At 47.3% G+C, this 20718-nt stretch overlaps 2 protein-coding genes across 6 annotated transcripts in view; one reads left to right on the forward strand and one right to left on the reverse strand.

Annotated features, from left to right (window-relative positions):
- The first annotated feature begins 2721 nt into the window (after window positions 1-2721).
- TMEM11 (transmembrane protein 11) lies at window positions 2722-15515 on the forward strand. Of its 5 annotated transcripts, XR_004904736.1 has the most exons (5): window positions 2741-2826; window positions 5738-5898; window positions 6771-6836; window positions 11814-11965; window positions 14628-14764. XR_004904736.1 is itself a non-coding variant. In XM_028534522.2 (2 exons), the coding sequence occupies exons 1-2, from the start codon at window positions 2765-2767 to the stop codon at window positions 15142-15144; spliced, it is 579 nt and encodes a 192-aa protein (XP_028390323.1). In that variant the 5' UTR covers window positions 2722-2764; the 3' UTR covers window positions 15145-15515. The 5 variants fall into 5 exon arrangements, 2 of the variants coding, with proteins under 2 accessions (XP_028390323.1, XP_035888718.1); XR_003686171.2 differs by lacking the exon at window positions 6771-6836; XR_003686172.2 differs by lacking the exons at window positions 5738-5898; window positions 6771-6836 and having other exon boundaries at window positions 2738-2826.
- Window positions 15516-18556: 3041 nt separating this feature from the next.
- DHRS7B (dehydrogenase/reductase 7B) overlaps window positions 18557-20718 on the reverse strand; it is an 83200-nt gene continuing 81038 nt past the window's right edge. Inside the window, exon 7 of the mRNA XM_036034505.1 lies at window positions 18557-19608. Coding sequence (XP_035890398.1) covers window positions 19403-19608 — 206 coding nt within the window. The 3' untranslated portion in view covers window positions 18557-19402. The remainder of the gene's footprint in view (window positions 19609-20718) is intronic.

The raw sequence follows: 20718 nt of genomic DNA on the forward strand, positions 1-20718 counted from the left end.
TTATGGTCATTATCTTAGTTCCTACTGGCATAGTCTAGGTGAATAGGCCAGTTGTACCCAGGAGATTGGAAAGCTGGTACTTCTGTTATTGTAGGTAGTTAACTAGTTATTAATAAGAAAGGAAGCAAAGGAGATTAGACACTGAGTTTAATAAACTGGTGAGCATAAGCCTGTTTGCTTAGCTCAGAAGCTATAGCTTCACAAACTCCAGGGGATGGTAGCATTTCTCAGCCAAGGGGATTAACATTCTTCTCCCAACCCGCTCTGGTACCAGATTGTTGGGGAAGCAGGAGGAGGTAAGCATGTGTGCAACAGAAGTCAAATGGTGCAGGGGGAAGCACTTGTCTGTAGAGGACTGTCAGACTAACCTGAGAAGGGGACCCTTTGGCTAGGGCAGGGATGTCGAATTCATTTTCACTGGGGGCCACATCAGCCTCACAGTTGCCTTCAAAAGTCGGAATGTAATTTTAGGATTGTATAAATGTAACTACTGCTTAACTAGAGGCAAGGAGCTTGGAGCTGCCACCTGGTAGAAACAAGGTGCTGGACCAGATAAAACAAGGTGGAGGGCCTGTGGGTCTTGTTTGCCACCTGTGGGCTAGGGGGTGGATTCAACAGCCTGCAAAAGCTTGGGGTGTTGATTGGTTCTTTTGAAAAAGCTCTTGGTCATCACCCCAAGGGAACAAAGTGCTCTCTCTCTCAGTAACCCCCACACACCCTGTTCATTCATGTGTTCTCTCCGGCCCAGGAACACACACAGCCATGTGGGTCCAGCAGCCAACTGGGGCCCACAGTGGACCACACAGGCTCTAAAGAACTAAGCTTTAACATGAAACAGAAACTCTGGACACTGGCCTTTGTTTTGGCCTTGCTGAGGACATGGTTGGACTTTTTCCATGGTGGGACAAAGGGAGATAGATCATTGGAAACCCAGGGGCAAACTTCTACCTGAATAAACCTTGCCACAGCACAACCTTTCTTGTGTGGGTCCACTGAAATGCCTTTTTTGTGATCTTGTGGAAGAACCCAATTTCCACTGGCAACATTTCCTACATGAAGGAAGTAGGAGTGTAATTCCGCTTGGTAGAGCAATGCTTCAATCCCCTAGGTTTCCTATGAATGTTTCAACTTCCTAACAAAATAGGCTTATTATCCAATTCAGCTCCCTGGTTGATTAGGCTTCTTAATGTCTGATTCTCTTTGCTCGCTTCCTTTATTTGTAAAAAAGATTTTTAAAAATTGATTTTGGAGAGAGAGGACAGGGTGTGTGTGTGTAAGAGAGAGAAGGTTGGGGGGAGATTTGCTGTTCCACCCAGATTTGCACTTCTTGGTTGGTTCTTGTATGTGCCCTGACTGGCAGGGATTGATCCTGCCATCTTGGCATATCTGGACATCACTTTAATGAGCTGAACTACCCGGCCATGGCTGCTTCCTTCCTTTGTTAATATCTAACTACCTACACTAATAAAAGAAAACTCCAAAGGAATCCTCATTGGTGAGTTGCATCTACACCTGCCAGCCCTCCTGTCCTGGCTTGCTGAGTTCCCCTAGACCCTGGTGCTGAGAGCAGGTGCTGTGCTTCCTCTGTCTCTGAATCTGGAGCACACTTAGGCATGAGTTGCTCAAATATTTATGAAACCAATTAATGTCTAGCAATATTGCCTGTGGGAAAGGCAGGGGCTAGACGTTCAAAAACTTCAAAGGACTTACCCCCACCCCAAATTAGCCCACAGGTCTCCAGGAGTCTAGGAATCACTGAGTTTGTTTAGTCCATCCTGACTGTTGACTCTACAACACGGTCCAGGTAGGAAAATGCCATGTTCTGGGCAGGGCTCCTATCAGATGGGATGATTCATTCAGCATGAGCCTTCAAAGACACCCAAATATGAGGCTACGTTCACTGCGGACAGTACTAGTGGGGTGTGTGGCTGGCCGGGACTGAAAGGGCCCAGTGGCTCTATCTAAAATAAACTCTTCTCTATGGCAGGAAACTATTTTTCCCATAGCATTGACCACATGTTGTAGTTCTTTCTTTGCTTACAGATTCTCTTCCAACAACTTGCTAGCAGAGGCCTCCGTGAAGCCGGGACCAAGTCGTCTCATCTCCAAAGGATTGCTGAAGTAAAGGTAATTTGGGGAATGGAGCGAGAACTGCAACCGCCTCCCAGAGGGGCCCGGGGGCGTCTCCCGCCCCTCGGTGACCTTAAAAGTCAGAGCTAGTTATCAAGGGCAGGTCGAGTCATCTTCGCCTAACGTGATGCCGAGGCCCCAGGCTGGATTCGCCCGCGGCTGACCCAGCCAGGAAGCGGCAGGCTCACAGACAGCCCAGAAAGCGCGATGCCCCTTGGCCCCAGCGGGCAACACGCGACACCTCTCGCGAGGTCCTCTGGGAGTTGTAGGCACCTCCCATTTCACTCCGCTTTAGTTCCTTGCTCTCGAAACCCCAGCACGTAAAAGCGGATGGGAGCTTGACTCTCAAGCTGTGAACTTTAGGGAACTTCAATTTCTAAAAAGGTGCGTGAATAGGACCCTCCCTTGGACAGCCCCGAGTACACCGCCTGGGATAAAGACTACATTTTCCAGGGGACCTCGGAGAGGCGGGCTACGGAAGCGCGGTGCACTGTGGGCATTGTAGTTCAGAGGTGTCTCAGGTTCTACCTCTTGAGCGGTCGCATGTTGCAGAGAGTACTACATTTCCCTTCCGCCCGCCCGCTCTCCCAAGGCCGCCTTGGCGCGAGACTTTCGCGAGCAGAGTGTCTCCAAGATGGCCGCGTGGGGAAGGAGGCGTCTTGGCCCGAGCAGTAGTGGTGGCAGTGCCCGAGAGAGGTGAGATCGGAGGCTTGTTGCTCGCCTCCGGGCATGTGGCTCAGGAGCCGATGACCCGGTGAGGCCTCCTGTGGATGCAGAGCTCTCCCTGGCTTAGCTTTTGAGCTGTCTCTTTTCGCCCACCCTCCCTCTGTTCCTCAGCTAGGCACGCGGGATTCCAGTCTGAGCCGACTCGGAATCCGGGTGGGAACCGGCGCCCTCCCGAGCCGGGTCGAAGCGGACTCCACCGAAGGCTTAGGACCTGGGCCGAGGCTGGGGCCGCGCCAGCTCAAGGGACTTGCCTAGTTGCCCGAGGGGCGAACGGCGTCCTAGGCTCCCGTCCTGCCTGGCCACACTCGGGCCATCTCGGCAGCGGCCCCTGACGTGGCGAGGAATGGCTCCCGGGAGGGAGAAGGAGGGGGAAACCTTCACAGAACGGCCCAGCTGCGGGAGGGTAAATGCGTTCTGCTCTTCTACGCCGGGGAACCCTAACCCTCGCCAGTTGTGTTTCTCCGACCGACAGCTGGTCACTTCCCTGAGAAGGGATTCTTACTACTTTTACATGGTTTTCTGCAAGCGCGCCTGCCGTGAAAGTCCTTTAAAGTGACCTTTCCTAATGAATGGTGTGTGGGTAGTGAGCTAGGAGCTTGTTTCTTCCAAAGTGGATCTTGATTTAGAGAACTGGTTTCTAGAAGATGTGATTGGGGTACTTTTTGTGTTGAACTTAGAGTTTTTGCTTCTGGAAAGCAGTTTCAGCGAATAGAAGCCACTAGAAGTTTGGGATAGGGTGTGCATTGGCGGGGTCACCTGGATAAACTGTCCTGTCGATTCTGTTAGGGTATGATTGGTATAGCAGAGGACAGCAAGAAAGGGAAGTTTTTATGTTTGCTATTTCTGTCTTTTTGGTGAAGATTGTTAAACAGAAAAGTTCTCTTTCTCCCTTCTCTCAATTCCTCTATTCTGCATTATTCCTTTTCTTTGACTGAGTCCATCAAATATTTGTTGCTGTTGCCTGCAGATGGTCTTCCCAGCCTAGGAGATTATTCCTGTTTGGCAATTTCAGACAGATTCCTTTAGCTTGTATTTCAAGCTAAAGAGTTAACTTTAGCTTAACTCAGAGTTATCCAGCATTGTTCTGAATTTCCTGTTCCTTGGAAAAGCAGTAAATGGCAAGCAGATATTTTTGTTTTTCCAACTCCCAACCTTGTATTTCTTAGAGCAGACCATAGAAATAAATGAAAGAAGGGACCTCGATGATTTCCCAATGGTTTTTAAAACTAGGAGACATTTTCAAGATATTTAATGCAAACATTAATCCTTTAATAATGTTTAATGCAAACATTATTAATCTTGCTAGTAATTTCCTTTAATAGGAAATAACCTGTTTAGAAAGCTTAAAAGAGTATCAGAGAGAAAGGCATTCCTCCCTACTGGATAAAAACAACTGAAAGGGCCATATTGGGATGCCCCAGACATCATATAGGCAGGGGCTGTTAAGCTTTTACTGGTCTAAAAATATTAGATATTGGGAATGTTTTCTCCTTCATTGGAGACAGTCATTAATTCAAAACTGAGCTTGCAAACCAACAGTCCATACACTGTTCTTTTTTTTTTTTTTTTTTTTGGACGCTTAGTTAAGAGAATTTAAATTAGTTGCCAGCACTTATGAAATAAAAGATTTTTCTTACACACACACACACACACACACACACACCCCACCCTCTGTATTTGAAAAGAGTGGTGGCTGACTTTTTTTGGTCAGGTCAAGTCCTTTCTAGTTCATCAGTCCTCACTTGACAGCTTGACTTATTGCTGTTACCTGCTTGGTCTCTTTAGGTGTCAGGTCGAAACCTTTGGCCAGGAACTGAATGCTCTACTCACACATGCAGATGATGTGTGTTAGCTGGGAATGGGGCATCTGGTTTTGTGGTTTGGGTGACACTATCCCTTCTCCTAGGTAATGCACTGTTGAGGGGGTTACCCCTCTGTTGGCACCATCTGTCTCCCAGGTGATAGGCTGTGGTGCGGGTGGAGATGTGGGGGAACATATGGGCACTCCATTTGCCTTTGCTGTGAGGCCCTAGCTGGAGGAGTCAGGTTTCCCTAAGGGCCTGCCATGCTGAGCGGGGGAGATGGAAACATAATCCTCCCACACACCCCCCACCCCTGCCAGCTAGCTAACTTCTGGGCACACCTCCATTCCTGTTCTGTGGGTGGGGCAGGCTGGATTAATTGATTGGCAGACACCATAGATTACGAGGCCCCAGCATATTACTGGCTCTTATGACTGAAATATGGCTGTTTATGGCTCTCTTAAAAGACTTTGTTCCATGTCACATTGGGTGCTGACTCAAATCTCAGCTCCACGTTGTAAAACCACTTTCCTGAGTTGCTGCACAAACCTGGTTGGAATCTGCCCTATGCTGAAACTGAAGGAAACATTGTCTGGTTTGGGGCACTGGTGGGAACAGAGCAGTGCTTTGAGCAAACTTTCCAGATGGGCCAGTGGCTACAGACTCCAAAGCAGGCCTTGTATTTAAAGGCTCTGGAGTCAGATTGGCCACAAGGATTACTGTCGTCAGCTGTGTGTCAGTGATGGTTAAGTTTAGAATACACAGGGTGTGGAGTCTTGCTTTACCTGGTTCTTGAGTCTAGAGCTGTGTTTATTTAGTAGCCACTAGTCACATGTGGTGATTGAATTTAAGGAAAATAAAGTAGAATGAAAGATTCAGCTCCTCAGTGCTTGGTGTTGGTAGCCATGTGTGGCTGTGGCTGCCATCTTGGACAGCACAGATAGAGAACCTGTCTGTCACTGAGGAAGTTCTATTGATAGGAAGGACGGTGGTGGTCTAGACTAAGATGGGAGGGGGTGGAAATATCAAAATGAAAGCTTCTTGCATGTTGATTTTTCTCTTCACTCCATTAAATCTAGGAAATCAACAGTGTTTGTAATGAAGAACATCAGACTCTGAGCTGTAACCCGAATTCTTGTCCAAAATTCAGCACTCTGGCAACGAGCACATGAAACAGATTGCCACTTGGCCTGTCGACGTCTTTGAGACACACTTGCCCAACTAGGAAGGCACAGTGCAGGTATCTGTGTGTTCTGCCACTTGGGTGCCGACCCGGATCAGCTCACAGATGGTCCCGCCTGTCCCCTTGGGCTGCTTGTCTCATTGTCAAGGCCCCTGAACACCCTGAACTCTCTGTGACTGCTCTCAGCTCCTGCCTTTCTCCTCTCATGAAGGTGCACTCCATTTGGTTCTGATTGTAGTTAGAGGCAGCAGCCCTGCTTAAAGGCCTGGGGGTGTTCAGAGGGTCTGGCATGTTGGACTAAAGGCTCAGGTTTTCAGGTGAAATCACTTTTTGCAGCCTGACCCTGCCCTGGCAGGTGCAGCCATCTGCTACTGTACTTTTAGGCAGCCAGTTCTGGGGGATTACTTGCACATCATTTTGTAGAACACTTTATTCCTTGCTACTTGATCTTTTGACAGCTTTGCTCTAATCTGTGAATCAGACAGATGTGGTTCTAGGTGTCTGGTGGGGGTTCAGTTCCCAGTTCAGCTGAGCAATGTGGGTAGGTGGCACACACTCCCCTAGTTCTGATCCAGTCCTTTCCTTTTAGAGCCCAGGAGCTTTAAGGGTTTGTGGTAGTTGACCTCTTGTGACAGACTCCCATTGCAGCTCTAGTGTGTGGTGGAAATGTTTCCTCCTGATCTGGATGAGCCACAAAGGCACAGCATCTGCACCCAGGTCTGGACGTGTGCAACCCTGAGGGGGTAGGTCCCGCCCAGCTGGCTGGCAGAAGGTGGACATGTGCACAGCAGGCCATGTGCTCTGATCCCAGAAGTTGGATATCGTAGGTTAGGATCTGCTGGGGTTCATCGTCTTAGACATGTTTTTTTCCTTTATTCACTTGAGCAATCTGGACTCCAGCTGCAATAACTTGTGCCTCTGTGGTTTAGTCCTTTAGGCTGCATTCCCATTCAAGGCCCAACTTGCTGAAGCAGAGGAATGATCTGTCCAGGAAGGTGAGAAGGAGGCTAAGGCCAAGCCCAATTTCGGCTTTTCTGCCCTGAGCCTCTGAGGGAGAGGGAGACATGTACCTCAGTGAGTGAGGACGGGGTGTCGGGGTGGGAGGGTTGAGAGCACTCCACAGAGTGAGCACACACAGGAACCTCCCTGCTACCACCGTGTTCTCTCCTGGCATCAGCAAAAACTTTATGGGCCACAGAGTTCTTGGGAAAGCTAATAATCACTTAATAGCCGTAACAGTTCTTTAGTTCTAGGCTCTTCATTAAGATGGCCACTTGTGACTTTCAGGCATTTGAAATGTGGCTCATTTGTCTGAGGAACTGAATATTTTAATTTTACCTAATTTAAACAGCTGCATGGACCTTAAATTGGGTGGTGCTTTGCTGCTGTCATTTGGGTTTGCACACCCAGCCCCCATCCCATCTTAGCTGAAGCACTCTGGGAGAGCTAGATCTTTGCTCCATTTGATACCAGGGAAGCTGACTAAGAGTAGCAAGGGAGTTTGCCCTCAGACACAAAGCCTGTAAGTGACTGAGAGGGAACTTGAATCCAGGCCTCTTGATTCTCACACTTGGTGCACTGTGTTCTTGTGCCCAAAGCTGAGAGCTGCTCAGTTACCAGAGCACCGAGGAGGAAAGTGTTCTCTTGCATGTGGCAGATGAAACTGTCAGGTGCCCTGTGGAAGTAAGTTCCTTGACCTATTTGGAACTCTTCTCAATATTTTGGGCTACATGCCTATGCCTTTTTGTCCTGTCTGGTCTTTATGTCTGCAGCATAGAATTTTACTGCTTTCTTTGGCTCTGGAGAAAGCAATTTTTGGTTATCCAAAAGTAGGTTTTCTTAGACCTGGGAAGTATAGATAGAGTTCAGTATCTCACATGTCATTGGTGATCAAGTGACCTCATGCTTATTAGGTAGAAAGCACAATGACATATAGACCTAGTTTAATTAAACCTGTTCTCTTAATTACTCTAATTTTTTTTTCTGTCACTTATTTCCAACATGCTTCCACTAATGCCTGTGACACTCAGTCAGACCCAGTGCTCAGGATGCTAGGATGAAAATGCACACTCTGCTTCCAAGGAGCTTGGAGCCAACATCCTTTTGTGTTTCAGATGGAAGCTCATGCCTCAGTCCTGCCTGGGAGCCCAGGGCCACTCCAGAAAATGGGCCTAGGCAAGGGCTTCCACTCTGGTTGTATTTGGTTCTGGATCCAGCATGACCAGAAAAGAACAGTGGCTTGCAGGGCCTCTTGGCCAGTGCTCCTTTGAGTGCAACAGGAGCACGGGACTCTCCTTATCCTCACTCGCAGGGCTACAGGGGGCTGAGACCAGCAAGGCACCTTACCACGAGCCTGTGCTCAGGCTCACGCAGACCTGTGAAGGTGCTGGGTTTGCTCCTTGCAATCGCAGGCTTCTCTGCAGCACCCAGAAGCTGCTGCAAGGAAAGTGATCTGCCTACTGCTTCCCTTGGTTTTGGAGGGCCCATGGCTCTCCGGTCTCTTCAACCCAAGGGAAATAGAGCTGTTGAACATTTTTTTTTCCAGAAAAGGATTACAATTAATCTTCCCATTATTTAAAAACACACATTAATTTTTTAAAATATAATATTCTAAATATGAAGAAAAATAAAATTTAAAAGTCACCTGCTAGGCCACTATCCAAAGAAAACCGTTATTGACCATTTTTGTATATAACATGTTTGATACTCCATCCCCCCCCCATAGTTTGTCTTGGATTTTTAAAAATTGTGTTAAACACATCAGAAGTGTATTTTTGATGAGTCATAAACTTCCTACCATATGTATGACTCTTTAAAGATGTTATTTAAACAAGTATAAATAAAATCCACAATGAGATACCACCTCGCACCCATCAGGATGGCTAAAAACAGTGTGGGTGAGGATGTGGAGAAATTGGAACCCTCTGGCACTGCTGATGGGAATGTAAAATGGTGCGGCCACTTTGGAAGACTGTATGGCGGTTCCTCAAAAAATGAAAACTGTAATTACTATATGATCCAACTATTCCATTTGTAGGTATCCAAAGGAATTGAAGAGGCTCAAACATATTTTTACCCTGATGTTCATAGCATTATTCACAATAGCTAGATGGTGGAAATAACTCAAGTGTCCATCAGTGGATGAATGGATAACCCAAATGTGGTTTAATATATACATATGTTGGAATATTATTGACCCTTGAAAAGGAAGGAAATTCTCACATGTTGTATAAGAGATGAACCTTGAAAACATTGTGCCAAGTGAAATGAGCCAGTCACAAAAGGACAAGGACTGTGTGATTCCACTTATGTGAAGTGCCTAGAATAGCCGTGTTCATAAAAACAAAGTATCAATAGAATGGTTGGATGTGGTAGGGTGGGAGTTTAATGGGGACAGAGTTTTATTTTTGCAGGATGAAAAAGTTCAGTATGATAATATGGATTTATGTAATGCTACTGAACTGTACATTTAAACATGGTTAAGGTAGTAAATTTTGTTATGTGTGCTTTACCATAATTTTTAAAAATTAATAAAACTGTGCTCAACACTCAGCCAAAGAAATAGAAAACTAGCATTACCCTAGCTGACATGCCCCTCCCCTAGTCAGAGGCTACCTCCCCCGAGTTGTCTGTCATTTCCTTGCTTTTCTTCATACTTACCATACATGAAAACATTCCTAAATAGCACATCCTTTAGTTCTGTGTGCTTGTGAATTGTGTACGTGAAATGTTCAAATGCATGTGTTCCACACCTGCTTTCCTTCTGTTGTCCATGTGATGAGCTGCGAAGTGTACAGCTGTTACTCCATTCATTTTTGCTCTTGTGGAGGATGTCAAGGTTTTATCTTGTCGGTAATTTTTTACTTTCACCAAACAATGCTGCTCTGAACATTCTTGTGCAGCTCTGACTATTGGGGAGGTGTCTCCAGATTTTGGGATTCCATGTTTGTGAATAGTTGTTATCCCAGATTCCTTTGAGATCAGCTTTGCAGTGGTTTGGGGGACCAGGAGGTGCACAGATCCTATGGGAAGCCAGCATTTCTAGAGGACTCCTTTGATGAGTAGTTCCTGAGTACTGCCAGGGCCTATTCAGAGGGGAGGAGGGTCAGGTGTCAGGCTGAGTGGTTGAAGGAAGAAGAGAAGGCAAGTTCAAGAACCCCAGTTACAAGTGCAGTGTCTGCAGCAGCCACTTGAGCTCACATAGGCTGATGCTCTGCTCCACAGGTTCATTAAAAGGGCTTAGCATGTAGATTGATGCCAGTGCTGGCAGACGGGGTTTGGTTGGAAGAAAAGCCCTGTGCTGAGAGCACTAAAGGTTCTAGTCATTTGGTAAAAGGGGACCGCCCCCCTTTTCTCTCTGAAGCCACTTCGTTCCCCTCTCCAGTGACATAATTCTCAGGTATTTGTATATCTGTCCAGAAGTATTCTATGCATATAAAAGGAAATGCATACCTTTTAAAAAATACACTAAAGGTACCATACTATAAATACTGTTACGTACTTGTCACTTAAATTTAGTTCTTAGAGGTTTTTCTGTTATCAGTGTTTCCTCTCTTTTTCAAATTTTTATTGTTTTTAGAGAGCGAGGAGAGGAGTGAGAGACAGACATTAATTAGTTGGTCCACCCATCCATGAATTCACTGGTTGATTCCTGTGGAACTCCAGTATATCAGGACAGTGCTCTAGCCGTGGGATCAAGAGGTTCCGATTAGTTTTCTAAAAAATCTGCTCTTGTGTACTAGGTTCATGTTGGGGGTTGGCTGGTGATGCTCTGAAATGGTTCAAGGCAACCTTCTAATTGGATTCTTTCCTTAGTTGAGTTACATCTGACCCAGAAACAAAAGCAAGCCGTATGAGGGTGGGTGCTGGGGCAGCTTTCCCCAGGGTGTCCCCTGCTACCAGGTTTCTGAAGTACCAGTTCTTGTTAACCATACAGAACTGAATCTGGTGGTCCTGGCTGCCTTTAAAACCTACATCTGCGGGGGAAGACGGTGTCTCAGCTGCCACAGCCCAGGTGGAAGGAATGGGTGCTGACTGCTTGACAAAGGGGACCTCTTACTAGTGCATCCATGTTTGTTTTGAACTTTGCTGTTTCCTTCCTTGTCCATCAGATGAAATCCAAGAAATCTCTAGACTTCAGATTTCATCTGTTTCCATTGGAAACTAAGAATCCCTTTCCTGAATGGGGGCTAATGGCTTTGGCTTTACATAAAGGAATTGGTGGGCCTCCAGGCGGTATGTGCAGCACTGCTGGCTGGGCTGGCTGCCAAGACCACCTTGTTTGAAGGTGCCTGGAAGTCACTCCAGTGTGGTGATGTTCTTGTCTTCACACCATGGAGAGTTGGTTTACGACGATGGGATAGGAGCGGGGTGACCTGCCCACAGTAAGACATGGGGCTCCAGGAAGTAGGGCATGCTTTGGCAGGCTCAGGACATGAGTACTAGGTAGTATGTGCACCTATGTCTACACATGCTTCTTTGAGTTGTGGTGTTTATGACTACCCGTGGCCAAAGCGCAGGGTGACCAATTGCCTATGCCTGCCCACTGTGGCCCCTGTGCTGTTGGGGCTGATGTGGGCACACTTGACCACAGCAGTGAGATGTACTGGCCTCTCACGCCTTTCCAGGCTATATGGGACCCATGGACACATGCACTAATCCATGTTACCAAACAACAGGAGGTGGCCTTGCCTACCACGTTTACCTGAGGAACCAGAGGGCATGGTCTCCTCTGCCCCCAGGATGGCTTCGGAAAGGTGCAGGTGGATGCCAGTGGGGCTTGCAGAGACAAGGGCCGGGGTTACCTGGGGAGGTGCTCAGTCAGCAGGGGGTAGGGTGAGGTGGGATCTGCCCCACTGATGTGTTCCTGAGATAGAGTAGTCTGTGCCAGGTGCTATGGTTCCAACTGGCATTTTCTTACTGGGCCTAAAGGTGTTGTTTGTTTTTTGTTTTTTGTTTTTCATAACTTTTAGGATGGCTACAATCCACTGGGCAGAGAAGGGCCCTGCATGACTGAGGGAGATTTGGGGCCTGGCAAGAACATTCTGTAATCCCAACCTTGATAACGACGTTTTGCTTTGAGTGCTCCAGGTGACTTTGTGGCCAGAAAGCTTCCAACAGTGAGGTAATAGTTAGCAGGACATACAACTGACTAGGAAGTGCCCCCTCTTCAGTTCACAGATCATGAATGATCTGACCTCTCCTCTTCCCTTGTCCTTATCTTTCTCCTCTTCCTCTCTTAGCTGATGAACTTGAGAATACAAAGGAAATCTCTGAGCCAGGATCTCCTGCTGGGGAGCCCGTCTCCTCTGGTCCCTGCATACCTTCTTGTCTCATGGGACTTCCTCTTAGGTTCCCTTCTTTGCCACCTTTAGGCTTTGTAGTGCATGAGTCCTGCCTGGGAGTGATAATTGAAATGACCTCCGCTTTACCTCTGAACTAAAACCAAATGGAAAAAGTCCCTAAAGGCCTCCAAAGGGAAAGCCCGACTTTTCCTGTTTCATACACTTCCAGTGGATTCTTACAGAAATGGCTCATTAACACCCTGGAAAGGTGACCCAGAGCACTCATGTAATAGCAAGGTGCTTGGCAACATCCTATGGTTAGGAGGCTTCTTGTCCGACCCCAGGAAATGGCTTCTCCTCGGTGCACACAGTTTAATTGGGGTTTTTTATTTAATTAGGAGGCTTCTCTGAGCTTAGGTGAATTATGGTTACCTTTTCAGGATGAAGAGTTCCTGAGTCCCAACCGGTATTTTCTGTTAAAGTGGCTCCACCTGTGAGTGGAAACCCATCCCAGAGGATGCTCCACCCACAGCACTTGGTGGCACTGCCAGCCCATTACCAATGACTTTCATTCTAATGTGACCACAGGAGAACATTAGTCATTTTCCAACTAAAGGGAAACCCTGCTCTTAGATTTGCTTATTTGTTTGCTAAAAGTAGCCTTTACCGTGCTGAATCCTTCCTGCTCTCTGATCCCGTCCTTTTTCCTTAAGGTTTGCCCCTAAAATCCAGTTTCCACCACCTTAACATGTAATTGCTTTTATCTTTGAAGGAGGGCTGGGACCATTTTAATCCTGAACACAGGTTCTAGGGGGTGACCTTGTTTTAAAAGACTTCACTGGGCCATAATGTGCATGTCTGGTGACCAGGAGGCTCTGGGCCCAGCTCCCCTGTGGCTTTGCTCTGAGTGGCCATGTGGTGTGTGCGTGCTAGACTGTCTGAACCGCTGGGCCTGGGATTGGTGAGCATTTAGGGCTGTACTTCCTGTTGGACAGTCAGAGCTCCGTGGGTGGGCCATGCTTCCCTGGTGTGTCCCAACTCATTGATCCAGAGGCCCAGGTGGAGGGCTGTGGACTCAGGTGGAGAGAGCAGTAACCACCAGGAGCCAGATGGGGAGCCCAGAGATTGCTGAAGGAAAGGGGCTGGTTTTCACTGAGGCATGTGACAAGATGGCTCTGCACAGCCTATATTAATACGGGTTAAGCAACTTGATCCGGTCTCAAGAATTGTGTCCAGCAGTGTTCTCAGAGGCTGGGCTAAAGAGGGCTTCTACTCAGATGAACAGATACCACAAAACCAGGAGAAACAGTATACATGCTGGACAGCAGTATGGAGATTCAGAAAGATCTGGACAGACTGAAACAAGCCAAGTGAAAACAAATAGTTTTGTGCTGGTCTCTAAGAAGGTCTGCCCATCAGGGGTGTGGGAAGATTCTGCTTTGGATGGGAAGTTTGCATCAGAAAGTCCTCAGACTGAAAAATCCTGAAACTGCCTAAAATGCCCCTTTGACCCGTGGTCACTGCTGTTGTTTGGCCTTGATGCGGAGCCTAGCCTTTTAGAAGACTCCATTTGAGGGTCTTGTCACCCATCCCTAGTCCTGGGGGAAAGTCAGGTCAACTCAGCCACTTGAATTGGGTCTTTGTGGCTAGTGTTTCTTAGGAGAGAGAGAGAAGCATTTGAGAGAAGCGCTGACAATAAACACAGTCCTGGGCTGTAGGGTCTGAATGGGCAGGCATACCTGGGGGCCCCATGGGATCTTTATGTCCATTAAGTGTCAGAGTCATGACTGTTCTTGAGACATCTTTTTCTAATTAAATCAAAGGGTTGCTGGCCTGGGGAGGGCCATGTGGGCTTTGTGCAGCGTCCCTCTGCGAGGGTCAGAGGAGTTTGGTTCTCATTCACCCAAGACAAAAATGACCCTGTTTACCTTGTGTTCTGCAAGTCAAGGATGACTGCTTTGGAACCATGCAAAGTGCAGGGTGTTTGGTATTATCTGCCTCAGGGGTCTGTTGGTTTCCATCAGAGTATCCTGCAGTTGCCCTGATTAACCAAGAGCAGATTTCATCCTGCTGACCCTAGGCTTCTGTACTGAGTGTATTAATGTGATTGGAGCTGAAATCCTTCTTGTTTCTTTGGAGCCCCTCTGCTGACTGTCAGACCTGCCCGTCCACTGCAGTAGACAAACTGCCAGGCCCAGTGCGTATTGTAGATTATCAGCTTCTTAGAGGGCAGGGTAGTCCTTTTCCTGCATCGTTCTATATTTCATTATTTTATTCTTTGAGACAAAGTTCTTTACTGATTATCTTGAATATTGACTCTAAGGGAGACGGAAATGGAAAGATCAGTGAGATGTTTTTATTCTGTCAGTGAGAGAGCAGGCTGTCTGCGGAGCCTGAGGCCCAGACTCCCCTTCAGGGGCCTTCCCCTCCCATCTCAGCAGAGACCATGGAGTCAGTGCTGCCAGCCTAACTCTTGTCCTTCTCCCACCCCTCCATCCTAAGGGTGAGCTTGTCGGCCACAGACTGTTACATCGTGCACGAGATCTACAATGGGGAGAATGCGCAAGACCAGTTTGAGTACGAGCTGGAGCAGGCCCTGGAAGCCCAATACAAGTACATCGTGATCGAGCCCACTCGCATTGGTGACGAGACTGCCCGCTGGATCACCGTGGGCAACTGTCTGCACAAGACCACTGTGTTGGCGGGCACTGCTTGTCTTTTCACCCCATTGGCACTGCCCTTAGATTACTCCCACTATATCTCCCTACCCGCTGGCGTGCTGAGCCTGGCCTGCTGTACCCTCTATGGAATCTCCTGGCAGTTTGACCCTTGCTGCAAGTACCAAGTGGAGTACGATGCTTATAAACTGTCCCGCCTGCCCCTGCACACACTCACTTCCTCCACCCCTGTGGTGCTGGTCCGGAAGGATGACTTGCACAGAAAGAGACTGCACAACACGATAGCGCTTGCTGCCCTGGTGTACTGTGTAAAGAAGATCTATGAACTCTATGCTGTATGATTTCAGTTAGAACAGGGAGAGAAGCCAACAACCCAACCAGTGGGAGACAACAGAGTATTCAGATTGCACAGTAACATTTTTTTTGCTCCGTGAGACAACGGAGTCCGGGAAGCTGTTTGGGTTAATAGTTGTTATTTTAAAAAAAATAACACATCACAAATGTACCAGGGGTTTGTCCAACTCATCACACTAAGATGTGGATTTCCGTAACCCACAGAGAAGTCTGAGACTGCAAGTCTGGGCAGTGGAATGTGGATGGAAGCTGAGGGGGTATGAATGTGCTTGGGGTGGGAGTCTTTAAGTATATTGTTTAACTGTATCATCCAGAGCCAACCAGAAGCTATTGACCATTAAAATGATGAGAATTTCAACTCCAGGTGTCTTTTCTTTCTATGACTGTGCCTGCAGCAGCTGCTGCAATCTGTGGTAGGGGACCACCGAAGCTGCCCTGCTCCTTGGATAGGATGACAAAGCCTAGAGGTCACTGGGTCTCTGGGTTCATGTGGAGAACTAGGGCCTGTGACTTCTTGTCCAGATTCTGATTTAGGAGGACACAAACTAACATCTGCATATTTTTAAAGCACTGAAACTATTCCTGGCATATACCAAGGCCAACCCACTGCCTGAGGCTGAGGGAAGAGCCCTTGAGGAACACCCTTGAGGAGCCCTCTTCAGCACCCTTAGCTGCCCATCTGGTGCCCCCATTCCACAGGTGCTGACTCCTCTGCGTCTCTCCCCCCACAACATAGTATATGCGTCATCTTCCACATTCCCCCTACAGCTTTTGGTAAATGGGAAATTACCCACTTCACAAATAAGTTGAGCCCCCTGCCTTAACTGCAACTTTAAAGCCTCTGTTCTCAGCCATCCTTGAAGAGTTCCATAGCACTTCTTCTGAAGGGCCCATCTTTCAGAGGCAGCCAGACTGAGTTTCCCCCTACTTTTAAAGGATCCATCTGGAAGATCATATCAGGAAGTAAATGAAGGGGTGCATAAGAAGGCATGAAGGGAGTGACTGGGCTCTTTTCTGCAGGGAAAAGCTTTGACAAAGATTTCAAAAGGGACCTGTGGCCCACCAAGGTTGAGAAACTGATATAAATCTAAGGGTCCTAGAGATAGTAATTCAGTTGAGTGCTAGGGGCTAAAATACTGCTGGGTAAACAGCTGCCTACATGGTAGTCTGGCCATGTGGATCACAGTAAACTGGTAGTGACTGCAGTTCCCACAACTGCTCAGATGTTTGCTGGTTCCTGGGTGGGCATGGTGGGTCTTCTCTAGTCACCCAGCTCTGGACCTGCCTGCAGATCACATTTCATGGGGGAGGCGGCTGGAAGCAGACAAGCAGTGGCCGTCTCAGGTCAGCCGAGCAGAAGCACTTACCAGAAACAAGCCATGTGCATTGAACAAAGTGATTCCAGATTCTGAAATGCCACCTTAATTCTGTATCCTGTGCCAGAGAGGAGAGGATGTGGTGTTGTGGACCTCAGGGCAGGGAGGGAGCACAACAGAGCCACACCTGCCAGGTCTGGATGGCCTGTCCTGCTGTGGGTGCTGATTCACCTGTTCTGCCCTTTTTTACAAAGACGTCACTGACAAGCGGGAAATGCTCACATGTAACATACCACAATGCTCTCAAAGAAACATTAAATAACTGCCAACTGAGAAGGCACAGGCCAAGTCAGGTAGGCTCTCTCCTCTGCAGAGTCTACATACGTCAGTCCTGTGTTTACTAGTTCAGTGAATGGATCATGCAATCAACCTGGTACCTGAGTTGTTTTAACTGCCCACTTCTCTCCAATTTCAGAGAAGAGCAAGAGCCCAACTCATCAGGAATTGTGGAGGAGCAGACCCTTTCCTAACTTTTCCTTGATATAGTCTCTACTGCCCCCAAAGTAGTGTTCACATCTGGTTCTGCAGCTGTCCATGATGAGGAAGGGTAGGGAAGCTCTTTCTTCAGTGCCTCCTGGGAACCAGGCAGCGTGCTCAGGGAGCTGTGCACTCACGCCATTGAATCCTGCATGAGCTGCTGTCATTAGCAGAGTGGATGTGCAGTGCTTCTGTCTGGAAAAACTCATTTGGTTTTGTTTTGCAGACTCTGATTTTAGCATGAAGCACAAGACAGCTTGCTTCTGCCCTCAAACCAGTGAAACACCAGGAATTTTGAACAGTAAAGTGGAAAGTACCTTTGAACTTTCTCTGAAGGCAGAACTACTTCAGAATCGTGTTTTTCAAACCTACCCAGCAGAAATCAAGGATGAAAGAGATGAACAGGGAAAACAACCTTTGAGGACAGAAAAGAGAAGCGAACACCACTACCACTGGTGGCAGATGTTCACATTCAAGTGTGGGTTTGGGACTCCACTCCAAGAGCCAAAGGCCAGGCTATTCCTGGGCCAGCTCCCATCTTTGGAGCGCTCCTGTGCAGGGTGCACTTGTCCTCAGCAAAGTGCTGCATTGCCATCCACGTTGCCATCACTGCAGCAGGCTCCACAGGCCTTTACCCACACAGTGCTCTCCAGGAAGGGGTGTGGAACTCCAGAGGCACCCAGATGGCTTTAGGTGTAACATGGACATCAAAGAACACTGCATCATTGGTCTTTTTTAGTCCTTTTCCTTGTCCTTGAAGCCACCAGGAACATCTGTGTGTGGTGAGCACATCTCTCATACATCTGATATTGCCAATCTGCTCACGAGCAGATGGGCTTTAGACACAGCCTTTAGTAGACAGTGGATTTAGCTAGATTTTAGTGTTTTGGTTTGTGTTAAATTATTTTCCATTTATATGGTAGGATACAAAATTTCTAAAGTTAAGTTTTAGAAAGTATTTAAAAAATGATAAGTAAACATTCAGTGGTATTTGAATATGACTCAAGTGTCATATCTAGCCTGAGACCCTTTTTGTCTGCTCCAAGGTCCACTTCCCAGCCCATACCTGAGTCAGGGCTCAGCAGGCCACTGTCAAAACTGCTCCAAAACTGACCACCTCAGCAACACAGTTGATGTTGCCTTGATGGCAGAGTATGCACCTTTCTCTTCCATGTCAGGAGGGAGGTAAATGGTTTCGGAGGAGAGTGAAAAGCCACCCATCACATCTATATCCACATTGCAACCACGGGCTCCTAGAATGTTCAGGCCGTGCTGGGAACTGGGATAGGTCACCAGATCTAATCCACTCACTGTCCTCCTACTTCCAGGAAACTTGAGAGCCTTGAACACCCACACCACAGGCTGCCTTTGGCCACTATTTTGAGTAGCTGTTTAAAATACAAGCTCCATAGGTTCACAATTAGGATGTAATATAAGATAACAGTGTAATATGGTAGGAAATTTTTATCCCAATTCAGGGAAGCCTGAACAGTTGATCCACAATTTCCACTGTCAGCTTCAATAACGAGAAAAGTTTCACCCTAAAGTTGAGTATGAAGTTCATTTATTCAATGAACTTCAACCATATATTGTTAATAAGTCAGAAAGGTGAACACAGGCATCCTTTCTGGCTACTCTGCCACTGTCACAGCTAACAAATGGGCTGCTTTCACCAGGGAGCAGTCACAGCTGTAGAACCCCTGCCACCTCACTGGGTTTCTGAGCCTCATACTAGAGGACACATGGGATCATGAGGGTTTTCCTTTCCCCCTTGGCTGCCATCTCAGGAAATTCATCTTGGAGTGGTCCCTGGTCCTATGGGCTTTGGGTGGGAGTCAACAAGGAAACCGGGGAATGCCTTTTGGTACTAAAGCTGGTATCACTTGAGATATGTCATATGATTGATCACATTAGCCTTTTGCTGTGCTGAATGACATATTGTAGGACCCTAGGAATGGATATGAATAATGCCATCTTAAACTATAGCCTTCTCCCTTTACTATTGGAAATGGACTCTACCAAACCAGTTAGGCAAGTGGTCTTGGGTAAGTCAAACATGAAAACAACTGGGTCAAGGTGATGTCAGGCTGTCTTCTGATGTCAAGATTGAAACATTTTCTAGGAGCTGGCGGAGGTTAGAATTCCAAGGAGACATGGTTATTCTAGTCTATAAGGACTATGACTCTTAACAGTCCATTCGTTTATTTCATATTCTCAGTATTAAAACCCAGATCCACATTGACTCCTTAAGAATTAACCCACACAGCTGGGAAGACACCTTTTTGTTTTCTCATTCTTGGCCAGCAGGGGTCTTTCCAGGGATCTGCAGGACACGTGTACCTCCATCTTTCCCACCTGTCAGACAAACATCCCTTAATACACAACTCTGGCACTAGGAGTTCTTGGATTTCTGCTCCCTTCTGGCCCGGTAGGCCATGAGGCTAAAGAAGAGCCCAGGAGCCAGAGTTCGCAGATATACGGCCAAGGAAGGCAACAGGTCAGCCAGGATCACGTCTTTCTTTTTCTTCACCACAGCAGTCAGAACATCTCGGGCCACCTCCATAGGCATTCGGCCCTGGGCCGTGGTCTTGTCCATAACTAAAATAGACAAAAGAAACACATGAAGCAAAAGCAAAAGTCCCTGTCTGAAGTCAAGCTGCCAACGACTGTTGTTCGGTAGGCTCACCAGATTTTCCATCATGAAGCTCCTCCCAGTCAGGAGGCAGGTGGTATGCCACCATCCCTGACTCTCCTGTACTTCAGGAAATGAGGACCCATTCTGTGGCTTAGCATGTGAGTTGGGTAAGAGATGTGAGTAGGACATGGGAACAAGGTAGAAGGGGCCTCAGTTGGTGCTCAGAGCTGGCGTACAACAAAAGATGAGGACCAGACCTGGCTGGTGTGGCTCAGTGGACTGAGCACCAGCCTGTGAACCAAAAGGTCCCTCGTTCGATTCCCAGTTAGGGCACATGCCTGGGTTGTGGGCCAGGCCCCGGTGTGGGGGCGTGTGAGAAGCAACCATACATTGATATTTATCTCCCTTTCTTTTTCCCTCCCTTCCAATTATGTCAAAAAAATAAATAAAATATTAAAAAAAAAGATGAGGACTGGCCTAGGTGAGGTCTCAGAGGTCTCAGAGCTAGCCCCTCACACCACAGCTGAAGAGGGGTTTTCAGACCTTAGGCATTTTTGCCTTTTGAAACCACTGACTAAGGATGTTAAACCATCAAATTCAACTTGGGTGGCCGGGCTTAAGTTCTGCAAGGCAAGGGTGGAAGAAGACTATGACACCCATATGCACTACAAGCTCACTAAAATGAAAGTGAAGAAGTGAGTCAGAAGGGATGTCACACCCTAGGTCCTCCATATTCAGTTAGAATATGGAGGAGAAAAATCTTCGGTTGGTTTGTGTCTGGGAGGTTTAGGAGGTGTTAGGCTGGTTAGCAGCAATTGATGTTTCTTGATCCCTAGTAATCTGACAATTTTCCCAACAAAGCTGGACCAATTGGCAGGCATAGAGGAGAGGCCACTATCACAGACCATTAGAAACTAATTGTGGACTTCTGGTCAAGATAGAGGCATGGTAGACATGCTTCACCTCCTTCCTCAGCCACAAAAAGAATCATAACTAAATCTAAAAACAACACCCAAAACTGTCAGAAAATTGAACTATATGGGAGTCCAATAACCAAGGATTTAAAGAAGCCT

This window comes from Phyllostomus discolor, chromosome 8, assembly GCF_004126475.2.
Source record: "Phyllostomus discolor isolate MPI-MPIP mPhyDis1 chromosome 8, mPhyDis1.pri.v3, whole genome shotgun sequence".
In the NCBI taxonomy this organism is placed as follows: domain Eukaryota; kingdom Metazoa; phylum Chordata; class Mammalia; order Chiroptera; family Phyllostomidae; genus Phyllostomus; species Phyllostomus discolor.

Coding starts and splice junctions, on each gene's coding strand:
- TMEM11 (XM_028534522.2), top strand. CDS start 2,765: ATGGCCGCGTGGGGAAGGAGGCGTCTTGGCCCGAGCAGTAGTGGTGGC. Junction 2,827..14,627: donor GGTGGCAGTGCCCGAGAGAG/GTGAGATCGGAG, acceptor CTCCATCCTAAG/GGTGAGCTTGTCGGCCACAG.